This window comes from Mastigoproctus giganteus, chromosome 14 (genome assembly GCF_048544385.1).
Source record: "Mastigoproctus giganteus isolate SK-2022 chromosome 14, ASM4854438v1, whole genome shotgun sequence".
Classification (NCBI taxonomy): domain Eukaryota; kingdom Metazoa; phylum Arthropoda; class Arachnida; order Uropygi; family Thelyphonidae; genus Mastigoproctus; species Mastigoproctus giganteus.
This window is the reverse complement of record NC_143588.1, coordinates 6379574-6393593: the sequence shown is the minus strand read 5'-3', so window position 1 is coordinate 6393593 and position 14020 is coordinate 6379574. Positions and strand designations below refer to the sequence as shown.

The window sequence follows — 14020 nt, the reverse complement described above, 5'->3', positions numbered from 1 at the left end:
GTTGGAACGATATCCAGATATTCAGGTCACAAACAGCGATTAGCAGACCAGAGAAGACCCATCGTCACGAAGCACCTAATAGCTCTTGCCATCTTGGAAAAATCAAGCAGGATGTCAGCGATAATTTACAAAGCACAAAGAATATGGTCAATATAGAACCAGAGGAGGAACAGCAAAAAGAAATACAACCCAGAGTAGCTGACGTGGAAAGAGACAAAGTCATGATATCCAGAATAGAAGACAAGTGGAAGAAGGCCCTAACAGAATTCAAAGGAATGGACCCCACAAGAACCCACGTGATACCTAACCAGAGGCCAAATAAAATCCTGTGGATAGTAACAGACCACCTCAATCGGTAAATAATGCCGCATTACCTTGACAACAATGGTGCAATGCTGGAAGCTATCCACACAGCCGTATACTGTGCTGCCACAGCAGCTACTAGGACTAATGGAAAAGAAACAAGAGACCAGCAGCAGAAGAACCGAAAACAGAAGGAACTGCCAGCTTGGGAAAGAAGATTTCAGCAGAAGATAGAAAAATTAAGAGTCAAGATAGGTCAGTTGACCCAGTACCAACAAGGTAATATATGTAAGAAATTGATTGGAAAGGTGAAGAGCATCCTCAAGAGAGACAGCGTCCACAGCAAACACGAGACCAGAAATCAGAGAATAGGAGAATACTTGGACACACTGAAGCAGAACCTCCTTGCACTCAGCAAGAAACTACACAGATACAAAGAGAGCTTCCAGAGGAACATAAACAACCGAATCTTCGATGAGGACCAAAGAGCCTTCTTGAGGAAACTGGGTGTAGATGAGAAGGCAGGAAATGGACTACCCAAGAAGAAGACGATCAAGTAGTTTTGGGGAATATCTGGAGCAGTGAAATAAGACATAACAGCAGAGCACCCTGGATAGAAGTAGAACGGAAGAAAACCAAGGACATACAAGAGATGAGAGAGTGGGAGATTTGAGAAGAAGTAAAAGAGTCAATCAGGAACACCCACAACTGGTGAACCCCAGGAATTGATAATATCCACAACTACTGGTAGAAGAAGCTCACCTGCACACACAAGCACCTAGCAGAGCAGTTCACTCAAATGTTAACATACCCAGAGACAATCCCGAAGTTTCTCACTGAAGGAGTCACATATCTGAAGCCTAAAGACGAAGATACATGAAATCAGGTGAAATACAGGCCAATCACCTGCCTCCCAACGATGTATACAAGATCCTGACCAACTGCTTTGTTTGTTTGTTTGTTATTTGGTTTTTAGGAGCATTAGCAACTAAGGCCATATTGCTCCGGGGATATGCGGTGGTCATTTCCTGACCTTTCCACATCCTCCGTATTTGGTGGGCACAGGCTCGAACCCCGGTCTAATCAAGAAGCATGTGCTACGCACTGCTGCTCCTGCCCACCTGGATACGGAGGCACCCTCTGACCAACTGCATAACCAAGAAGATATCAGACCACTTAGAGTCAGAACATAATGGCCGAACAGCAGAAAGGATGCAAGCGGAGGAGCAAAGGATGTAAGGAGCAATTAACCATAGATGCTGCAGTTATGGAACAAGCCTACAAGAAGCACTGCAACCTATACACAGCCTACATCGATTACTGCAAGGCCTTCGACTCTGTACCTCATAGCTGCCTAATAGACACTGAAGGTCTACAAGGTCAATCCGATAGTGACAAACTTCCTATGAGCAACAATGGCGAAATGGAGTACCACCATTAAGGTTGAGAACATCACAACCAGATCAATCCCCATTATAAGAGGAATCTTTCAGGGAGATGCTCTGAGTCCACTGTGGTTCTGTCTAGAACTCAACCCGCTATCCGTCATGCACAATGGCAGCAAATATGGATATAACCTCAAAAAAGGAAGAAAGAACCTGTATACCCTCACCCACCTGATGTACATGGATGACATCAAGCTCTACGTGGCAACCGAGAAGCAACTCCAGCAACTACTTCGGATCACTGAAGAATTCAGCAAGGACATCAGGATGAAATTTGGTCTAGACAAATGCAAGACCCACACACTGCACCAGGGAAAATTAGTTGGCCCAAACTACCAGCTGCTGACTTGTAAAGAGATCGAAGCTATGACAGAAGGAGAAACTTACAAATACCTAGGGATGATGCAAGCTGAACAGTTAGAACACAAGAAAATCAAGAAGTGCCTGACCGAAAAATATCATCAGAGACTCAGAAGCCTGCTGAAAGCAAAATTGAATGTAGGGAACACAGTTAAAGCCATAAACACCTATGCAACTCCAGTACTAACATACACTTTCGGGGTCATAGATTGGACTAATGTCGAGCTTGAAGATATCATGCGAAAGACAAGGACAATGATGACCAAGAGCCACCAACACCACCCGAAGTCAGCAGTGGAGAGACTAACAATAATAGCTCGGAAAGAGGGAGAAGAGTCCTGATAGAGCAACAGAAAACAGCGATAGTTAACCTGAAGGATTACCTTGAGAACAACACAGCTCCACTCCACCAAGCCATAAGGAAGATAGATAAGTGGTATATCCCACTCAACCTAAGCGAGGAACCCCCTCCCACCCAGACCGTACAAGAAACAAAGTTAGAAAGATGGGCAACGAAGACACTCCATGGCAGACACTACAGTGACCTCCATCAAGATCACATCTATAACATTGCTTCCAATGCATGGCTCACAAGCGGGACATTCTTCCCCGAGACTGAAGGATTCATGATGGCCATCCAAGACCAGGTAATCAACACCAGAAACTATAGAAAATACATCATAAACAAGCCTGGAATGTCAGATGACACATGTCGACGATGCCACCTGGCCTTAGAAACGATCCAACACATCGCTGTGGGGTGCAAGGTGATCACTCAGACTGAGTACACTCACAGGCACGACCAGGTAGCCAGGATAATACATCAGAATCTAGAGAGGAAATACCAGTTGACCAAACAAAGTGTACCATGCTACAAGTATGAACCACAGGCAGTACTAGAGACCCCAACCCACAAGCTGTACTGGGACTGTGCCATAATAACGGATAGGACAATCCTGCACAACAGACCAGACATAACCCTTGTGGACAAGAAGGAAAAGACTACATATCTGATTGACATAGTGGTACCTAACACTGGCAACCTACTGAAAACCCATGGGGGAAAAACATGAAGTACACGAACCTAAGACAGGAGATCAAAGAAATGTGGCATATGCAACAAGTAACGACCATCCTGATCATCGTGTCAACCACCGGTATAGTACCAAAGACTCTACATAGCAGCCTAGCAGCAATAGGTCTCCCAGAGAATACCTACAAGGAACTCCAGAAAGTCACAATCCTGAACACCTGTAGGATAGTCAGAGATTTCCTCGACCAACTGTAACACCAGACATTACAACCACCCTGTGTACTTGGTCGCAGTGCCTGTCACAGAGTGGAATTCCCCAATCAGAGAGAAATAATATAAGAGCAATAATAATAATTTCGTTTTTAATCTAAAAAGCCTGCCTGACCAAAAAATACCATCAGAGACTCAGAAGCCTGCTGAAAGCGAAGCTGAACGGAGGGAACACAGTTAAAGCCATAAACACCTATGCAAGAAGCTAACACCTATGCACAAAGCTAACATACTCCTTCGGGGTCATAGATTGGACTAACACCGAGCTAGAGGATATCATGAGAAAGACACGGACAGTGATGACCAAGAGCCTCCAACGCCACCCGAAATCTGCCGTGGAGAGACTGACAATTGCCCGGGAAGAAGGAGGAAGGGGCCTGATAGACCTTATTGAGCAACAGAAAACAGCAATAGTTAACCTGAAGGATTACTTCCAGAAACACACTGCAGCACTCCACCAGGCCGTAAAGAAGATAGACAAGTGGTATACCCCACTCAACCTAAGTGAGGAGTCCCCCCCCCTACCAGGAGGTACAAATGAAGCCAGAAAGATGGGCAGAGAAGACACTCCATGGCAGACACTATAATGATCTCCATCAAGATCACATAGATAAAATTGCTTCCAATGCATGGCTCACGAGCGGGACGTTATCAGCATTAGCATTAGTAGAGGCATATGATGCAAGAAAGCAAGCTTATTCAGCATCAGCCAAAAAAAAACAAAACAAAACACAACCACTACTCCCATTTCACCCCTCCGTTCGTTCGAAATACCTGTCCAGCTGAGCCTTAAATTTGTTTAGGCTATCAACTTCAACAACAAGTGATGGAAGTCTATTCCACAAATCAACTGCCCGCTGGCTAAAGGCAAATTTCCGCACATCTATCCGACATCCGTCCTTCCTCAATTTGAATTTATGCCCTCTCAAGTGATTATTCTGAGCAAGAGGTAGAATCCCATCAGCATTGAGCATGCTCAAGCCATTCAAAACCTTATACACCTCTATCAGATCACCTTGCCAATGCCTAGTCTCTAGACTCTGTAATTTGCAAAACTTAAGCCTTTCTTCGTAAGAGCAACCCTTTGTTCCATTCACTAATCTTGTTGCCCTTCTCTGTACTCGTTCCAGCAGCTCTACATCTTTCTTGAAATGAGGCCTCCAGGCCTCTATACAGTACTCAAGGTGTGGCCTGACCATTGCCTTATACAAGGGAATAATCACCTCCTTATCCCTGCTAGAAAAATTCCTGTATATCATTGACAAGACACCATGAGCTACTCTTGCAGCTCGTCTGCACTGCTCAGAGAACTTCATATCTGCCTGCACAATTACCCCCAGTTCCTTTTCATTCTCTAATAATTGTCAGCGTAGTACCAGAGTTGATACATTGATCTGGGGTTACTGTTTCCCATATGTAGTACTTTACATTTGTCAATGTTAAACTTCATTTGCCACCTCTCAGCCCATCTGCTCAACCTTTCCAGATCCTGTTGCAGCAGCGTAACATCAGTAGTGTCCTTAACAACCCTGCCAACCTTTGTATCGTCTGCAAACTTGGACATTAAGCTTGATATACCATCATCAATATCATTTATAAATACAGAAAACAACAATGAACCCAACACTGAACCCTGAGGAACTCCACTAATAACATTAGTCCACGTTGAGCAGTGTCCATTGATTACCACTCTCTGTCTTCTGCCACTCAACCATCCCTTTATCCATAGCAGCAATTTGCCTCCAATACCATCATCATCAGCCATTTTCAATCCACTGCAGGATGAAGGCCTCTCCAGCAACTTTCCAGTTCCTTCTGTTTTGAGCACTGGCCATCCATTTACTACTCAAAAACTCATGAATTTCATCTATCCATCTCCGCCTTTGTCTTCCAGGTTTTCTTCTAGCCCCTCTTGGGTACCATTCTGTTATTTTCTTAGTCCATCTGTCATCATGTCTTCGAGCTATGTGTCCTGCCCAAGACCATTTTAGTTCTTTAGTTTTGATAAGAATGTCCTTTACTTGAGTTTGCTGCCTAATCCATGTGTTTCTCTTCTTATCTAACAGTCTGATTCCCAGTATAATTCGTTCCATTCTTCGCTGTGTAGTTCTCAGCTTCTCTTCCATTCTTTTGGTGAGTGCCCAAGTTTCACTTCCATAAGTCATGGTGGGGAGTATACATTGGTTCATTATTTTACGTTTCAGACAAACTGGGATATTGCTCTTCAGTATGTGACTATATTTCCTGAATGCTATCCATCCAAAATTTATTCTTCTCTTGACTTCCAGCCATTTATCATTATTACAGCTAATAACTTGTCCCAGATAAGTATATGACTCCACCTTTTCAATTACTGCTCCTTCAATCATTATTTCCCTTTCCGTGGCATACTTGTTCATCATTACTTTTGTTTTAGCCATATTCATCTTTAGTCCAAAATCCTTACTAACTGTGCATAACTGATTAAGATTTTCATCTAATTCTTTGGGATCATGGCTTATGACCACAATGTCATCTGCAAATCGTAAATGGTTTAGGTACTCTCCGTTCACATTGACTCCTTTCTGCGACCAGTCTAATCTTCTGAAAGCTTCCTCAAGGGCAGCCGTAAACAGCTTCGGAGATGTTGTGTCTCCTTGTCGAACACCTTTCTCGATTTTAAATTTGCTACTGTCTTTGTCTAGTCTAATAAAGGATGTAGCACTCTCATATATTTTCTTCAAAATCATAATATATGGAGTATCTATGCCTTGTCTTTCCAGTGCCCGAAACATTGCCTTATGCTGTATGGAGTCAAATGCCTTTTCATAATCCACAAATGCCAGGCATAATGGTGTTTTATATTCATTTGCTTTCTCCATTAGCTGTGATATGACGTGAAGGTGATCCATAGTTGAGAATCCTGTCCTATAGCCAGCTTGCTCTTTCGGTTGATTCTCATCAAGTATTCTTTCTAATCTGTTAGTAATGACCCTTGTGAACAACTTGTAGATATGGGATAACAAGCTAATTGGTCTATAATTTCCAATTTCTGATTTATCTCCTTTCTTATGCAGCAAAACTATGATTGCATTATTCCACTGCTTAGGCATCACACCTTTTCTAATGCACTTTGTGAAGAGCCTTGCCAGTTTTTGTGTTATGTCTCTTCCTCCCAATTTTAACAACTCTACAGTAACTTCATCTTCCCCCGGGGCTTTCCGATTCTTCATTTTCTTCAATGCATGTTCTACCTCATCAGGAAGAATATCGGGTATGTCGTATGTGTTGCTACTTTGCAATCCATCTTCCCCACTGCTGGTATCATTCCCTCGCTCCTTGTATAATTCTCTATAGTAGTCTTCTGCTATTTGAATTATGCCTTCTCTGCTGTTTATAAGTACACCATCGTTATTCTTCAATTTCAGTATCATTTGTCTTTCTGTATTACTGCTCATGGCTGCTGATTTAAATCCTTTGTTTTCCCTTAATGCTTGTTCTACTTTTCTTGTGTTAAATCTTCTTATGTCCTCTCTCAGTCTCTTTCTAATGGCTTTGCATAACTCAGTATACTCAATTTTCTCCCTGTCAGTGTTTTTCTTGCTCTTCATTTGTCATCTTTGATTCATCATGACAAGTGTTTCTTGACTAATTTTTTCTTCTTTGGATTTCTGTTTCCCTATAGGTTTCTTGGGCTTTATCACTTTCAGAAAGTTGTAATATTCCTCGTCGATATCTTGGTCCTGAGCAGTCTGCAGAAGCTCAAACTTGTTCTTAAGTTCCAGTGCATACTGCTTTTTCTCCTCCTCTGTTATTTCAAAGACCTTTGTATTATTTACTCGAGTCAGTTTTTTCCTTTCCTACATCTATATCAAGTGTACATCTTACCATTCTGTGATCACTTCCAACATTTACCTTATTCAGGACGGTAACATCATTCACAATATATCTTCTGTTAGTGAGGATGAAGTCGATTTCATTAGTTGTTAATCCATTTGGACTCTTCCATGTCCACTTTCTGTTCACCCTTTTCTTGAAAAAAGTGTTCATTACTGACAGTCCTTGAGATTCTGCAAATTCCACAAGTCTTTCACCTCTTTTATTTCTTTCACCAATTCCAAAATTTCCTATAGTTCCTCTTTCTGCGCTGTTTTGCCTTTTTCCAACTTTAGCATTGAAGTCCCCCATAATAATAGTGTAGTGGGTTTTCTGCTCATCTAGAAGACTCTCAATTTCGGTGTACATTTCTTCAACCTCTTCATCATCATGGCTCGATGTTGGTGCATAAATCATTATAATCTTTAGCTTGTACCTCTTAGAAATCTTGAATATTAGTCTTGACACCCTTGGTGATGTACTTTTGAATTCCAAAATGTTGTTTTTAAAATCTTTATGGACCAGAAACCCAACTCCACCTTCACTCCTTTCACTGTTTCCATTAGTGTACAGCAGATTTCCACTTGATAAACTTATAAGTGATTCATTTCTTCTTCTTGTTTCAGCCAAACCGATGATATTCCAACTCACATTTTCTAATTCCTTTTCCAGCTCTAATATCCTGTCTTCACCGATGAGTGATCGTACGTTATAACAGGCCAAGTTCAATTTCCGTGCATGGCAGCCTGGTCGTACCCAGAGATTCTTAGCACCCTCTGCTTCCACTCTGATCCTCTCGCTTCCGTAAGAGGGAGAGTGAAAGCTGCTGGGGACTGAGGGCCGTTTGTATTGTTGTGCTCTCATTGCTGGAGGATTTGGTGTTTTCCTCTTCACGCTGACCAGGCGTCTTGAAGAGAACCACTCTACACGTTCGTTGCCACTTAAGTGACGTAACAGGGCTTACCATCGAGAAGGTGTGCATGAGTGGATTTTAGGGAGGCAGGCCAACCGGACTTCTCCTAAATCTTCTGTAATAGAGAGATATTGGATCCATCAGTGTTTTAGGCTGAGTGTCTGATAACACACAGGATACCTGTTCCTCTCTAAGCCCCCCCAATACCACGCTGCTCCAATTTGTGCAGCAGTCTTCCATGTGCAACAGTATCAAAAGCCTTTCTAAGATCCAAATATATAATATCAAAGTTATTCCCTGCATCCAGTTCTTTTGTGACTACATCATAGTATCCAATCAAATTGGTCAGACAAGACCTGCCCTTAACAAAACCATGCTGTGTCTGAGCTATAACTAAATTCTTGTCTAGATGATCCTGCAGTGCTTCTTTAACCAGTGCCTCCATTAATTTTCCTGGAGCCGAAGTTAAATTAACAGGTCTATAATTATTTGTATCAGCCTTTGATCCTCCTTTGTGAATTGGGGTTACATTTGCACTTCTCCAGTCTATGGGTACCTCCCCTGAGTCCAAAGAAGCTCCCATAATTATGGCTAGGGGTTTGCTTACTTCCTTTGCTGCCTCCTTTAATATAACTGGATAGATCTCATCCACCCCTGGTGCCTTTTTTATGTTTATCCTCAACAATTTCTCCTCCACTTTCCTCTCAGTTATTACAAAATCATCTAGCTCACTGCGAATGTTTACTTCACCTATGACATTCCCTTCCTGAATAACTCCTCATGTGTGAATGTAGATGCAAAATACTTGTTTAGATTGTTAGCCACCTGAGCAGGATCTGCAACTGTTGAACCATCAACATCCAGTGGACCAATCTGATTCATCCCCTTTCCTTCTTGAGTTTAAATAGGTAAAGAACTCTTTTCTGTTTTTCTTTGCATCCTTTGCCAAGGATTTCTCATAATCTGCCTTTGCCTGCCTAATCTCCTTTGTGACTTGGTTAGAGACCAACTTATATCTATCATAGGCTTCCATGTCACCCATTAATTTGTATGTATCCCATGCATTTTTCTTCTCTGCCATATGCCTCATTAGTTCATCTGACATCCATTTAGGTCTAAACCTTGAACAATATTTCTTTGTTGGTATGTAAAGCCTGGTAGCTTCCAAGATTAGTTCCTTGAATGCTTCCCATTTTGAATTTGCTGTTGGTAACATCATCAGTTGGTCCCACTGTATAGAATTTAAATACTGTCTCAGACCATCATAGTCGCCTTTACGAAAGCAAAAATCCTTCCCTTTACCTCTGATGGTAGTTACCTCCTTCAGTAAATCCCACTTCAGCACACTGTGATCACTGCCACCTAGTGGTTCCTTTATCTGCAGATTCTTAATGCATGAAGAATCACTACTGATAATCAGATCAAGACAATTACTCCCTCTAGTTGCCTCTCGAACATGCTGGTGTAGAAAACAATCATCCAATAAATCCACAAAAGCCTTGCTAGTGTGTGAGTGACCAACCCACAAATTCCAGTCAATATCTGGGAAATTAAAATCCCCCGTTATAAGACTCTCTGATTTACTGGCCCATTCTATTTCGCTGTACAGTATCTTATTATGCTCATCAGAGTCATTAGGCCTATAGCACACTCCTACTCTCAATTTTGATTTACCTATGCTTATGTCACACCAAACTGACTGAACACTGCACTGTCCATCGATGTCAACTGACCCCAAATTCCAGTTCTGCATTCCTTATATCTTTGTGACACCATGTCTCTGATATCCCAACAATATCCACCTTTGATGCTTTGAGCAATACCTCAAATTCATCAAATTTATTTACTTAGAAGGGTTGTTTGCGAGAAAAAGATCAAGTCTGTTGCTATGTGGTTAGGATTGTCCGGTGTTCTTGTAGGTAAATGAACAATCTGTGCAAGGTCATTAGAAATTGCAAAAGCCTCAGCCTCTTGTCTAGTTGGGTGGGTTGGTGTGCTTAGAAAACATCAGCCAGCTGGAGTTGTGAACATTAAAATCACCATGGAAAATTTTCTCACTGTTAGGAAAGTTGGACTGAAGAAAGTCAAGTTGCAAAGAGAGGAAGTCAAAGAGCTCTAAGTGATTAGTGGAATTGGGAGAATGGTAGAGGCAACGGATGAATTTGACGCAATGAGGTAGAGAGATTTTAAGCCAGAGAAGATCGAAAAGAGGAGATTTAAAATTACCAATTCTCTGACAGGGAATATCAGAACAAGTACCACCTTTGAGGCGAAAGGAATCATACAATGAATAATTTTGGCAACTGAGATGAGCAGTAGTTGAATTAACCGATAACTGACATTTTGTCAGAAAAAGTACATGGTGTTTGGCAGACTGCAAGTGGAAATGGATATCGTTGAGATTAGAATTGAGACCACGCATATTTGTGAAATGAACTAGGAAGTGTTTGAAAGTGCTAGGATGTGATGTAAAACGATTAAGAATTGTTTCGCAAAAGTAGGTTTTGCTAAAACTCCAGCTTATAGCTAAAACTGCCACAAGACATTGAGCAATCTTGGGAAGAACTCCAAGCGAGAGGTTTGATCAGTGGAGAAATTCTTCTTGAATTTTTAGGAGTTGAAAATGTCATAGTAGCTGAATATCCAAGTGTCTCCAACATTTTGGAGAGTATTCAAAAAACTAGTGACAATATCAATGATGAGCTGGATGATAATGAGAGTAATGAGGACAATATTAAACCTTCCAAATATGAAATTTTGTCAGCATTTGAAACTTTGCGTTAAAGCCTTTAGTGTGAAGAAAATGTGCCAAAAAGTATATTTGAGTGCTTAAATAAATGCAAAAAGTTTTATGAACGATGTACAATAAAATCCAGTGTACAACAAAAAATCAAATATTTTGACATTATTCTTAAAAGTGTACTAATATATTGTGTGCGTCATGTAAATAGTCATTTCTTAATATGTGTTTATTAATAAATTAATTGTTTTAAATTGTTAGAAAATTTATTCATTCCCACTTATTTCTGATTTAGTTCCCATATTTTACTGTATTTCTGAATGTTGAATAACAGTATTTTTCATTGTTGAGATCATATTTCTTTATAACGAATTTGTTCAAGCGAACGATCAATTTTGTTATATTGGATGTTCGACTGTATTATGTCTCTAGAATTGTGCATGCATGTGTGCACATGAACACACGCATTGATGACCAACTTTCCGGGGCTAACTACAGCTCCAATTTGAATGGTCACAAAAAAAAAAAAAAAAGCAGTTATTCCCAACCTTTTTTTTGTGCACAAGGGGCCTTTTTTAACACCAAAAAAAAATTTTAGTTCTTCATATGATAATACTTATACTTTTAGTATCCACTGATTGATAAATATATAGTAAAATGCTACTATGAATGCAGTAACACTTTTAAATGAATTTATATGATCAATATTTGATCAATCACAACAGCATCACAATGAAAGTTTCAACCTTGGGTATTATTCCATATCAAATTTATTTGAGCAGTGGTTGTCCCAGGGGACAAAAGCAACATTTTGAAGCATTGGTATTAATATTGAAAAGTGATGCAAGAAAGCAAACTTATACAGAATTAGTAAAAATAGAAAATAATAATAAATAAACAAAACATTTCCATTTCACCTATCCATCCACTCCAATAGTTTGTCTAGTGTTTTATTTTTTATTTAAAATCATCTCTCAGTTTGATTGAGAGTTTCATTACCAAACAGCTATGCATGTTTAATCAGACTGTCTGTCAGTCTGTCCCAAATTGGGAATTCAGCTGTACAGTGTAGCATTCTTGACATTGCCCACCCCTTCTACTGCAAACAGTTTCATTGGCAACTTTACATTTCATAAATTGTTTCTTTCAATGTTAGATTCATCAAACAAGCAGTGCCAGTAAGATACTTCAACAGACAGAAAGTGTAGCCAAAGTACTTGCTTGCCAGCAGTCACTGATCGTTCATAAGATCATGAGAAGGAATATTGGTAAGACAGAAAATCTAAACTCTAATTCATTTTAAAGTTTTTTGAAATCTAACGTCTGTATCAGGGTACCTAACATTTATGTATATTATGCCTATTTTCAACTTTATAAGTGTTAGAACTGGCAAATGATGTAAGAAAGCAAGCTTATAAAGCATCAGCAAAAAAAAACAAACACATCATTTGTCTATCCACTCCAATAGTTTATCTAGTTCTTCCTTGAATTTATTCAAACTACTCACTTCCACAATAACGGATGGAAGTTTGTTGCAACTGTCAACCACCTACTAGCTGAAGGCAAACTTCTGCACAACTATCCTGGAAACATCCTTGATTTAAAATTATGCCTGTTGTATGGAAGCAAGAGGAAGAGTGCCATCAGCATTGAGCTTGACCAATGCATTAAAAACCGTTTTATTGACTTAATTGTTATATTAGTTATATTAAATTATTTTCTATAAGTAGCTTGTAGACCTAGTTAAGCTCCTTGGTTTATTTTGAATTTAGATAGCGATTTTGAAAGTTAATTAATACTTAGTGCCTGTAGATTTACCGTTCATAACTTGCCGCCATTGTTATACGATACAATGTATGTCCTGAACTAGATGGCATAAGGTTTAAACGTAAAACTAGATAGCAAAACGCGTACCACTGTATTAGAAATCTGTTAGCTTAGTATAGTATAATATTATCAATTAATCAGTAAAATTTTTTAATCTTATTAAATTTCATTGTCAATTAAATTGTTCTTTTTTAACTAAATACATATAATGACCTAGATTTTACAAACGTAACATTATAAATCAATAGATATAACTTGATTGGAGATACGAAAGTCATAAAATGTTACTCGGAGATAATACTCAATACTAATATATATATATAGTTAGTATTTATATATAAATATATAAAGTTAGTATTTAAAATAACTAAATGCAACAAGGCATAATACGTTAAGAGTAAGATTTTAATATCTATATAGTATCAGTGTAGATACACCATAGATAACTTATTCTCAGTGAGTACCACCACCATAAGTAACAATAGTCTTCTCTATTAGTGAAGCGTTGCTTATTCGAGGTAGTGCAATACCATGGCAACTCATTGTGAAGGAAGAGCACAATATGAGATACAGAGCAAATGATGCCTCCCACACTACCATCGTAGTTTCTTAAGAGTTATCTATGGTGTATCTACACCGATATTATATAGATATTAAACTCTTACTGTTAACGTATTATGGCTTGTTGCATTTAGTTATTTTAAATATTATCATATAAACCTTTTGGCATCTCTTATGTTGTGTGATTATCTTCAAAACTGGGTTGTCATGTCTGCAATACCAGGGTACCTACCCACCCACCAATGATAGGCCAATAGCTTTGAAACGGTGCCAGTCTGGGTCACAGAGTAGTAAGATACAGAGTGGACACTCCCATAGGCGATAATGTTAATTCCTTTTACATGGTAAAACGCATAGAAAGTGGAGCCATCATTGTATGAACATAGAAACAGGCCGAACATTGCAAAGAGTTCCTGGAGAATTTTCTACAGTTTTGTAGTTGTGATGGATGCTATATCAATGCACTGATTAATAGTATGAGACACTCATAATTAATTATTATTTCTATACAAAAAAAGATGCTATGAAAGACGGCTGAATAGTGAAATATAAACATAAGTAAATGTTTCGAGAATAGGAAAACAACGGTTATGATAGCCATGTGGGAATGCTGCCAACAGCAGTTTTCTCCTTCCTCAGTTCAAGTCCATTTATTTTCTCCCCTACGTTTTTCTTCCCCCCTCTTTTTTTCCCCTCCTTCTTATACTTTATAT

General features: G+C 39.4%; 1 protein-coding gene across 1 annotated transcript in view; it reads left to right on the top strand.

The window, feature by feature from the left end:
- LOC150074959 (adhesion G protein-coupled receptor L1-like) overlaps positions 1-14020 on the top strand; it is a 267365-nt gene that overhangs the window by 82652 nt on the left and 170693 nt on the right. Inside the window, exon 6 of the mRNA XM_090389003.1 lies at positions 12076-12187. Within this exon, the coding sequence (XP_090245129.1) occupies positions 12076-12187 (112 nt within the window). The remainder of the gene's footprint in view (positions 1-12075; positions 12188-14020) is intronic.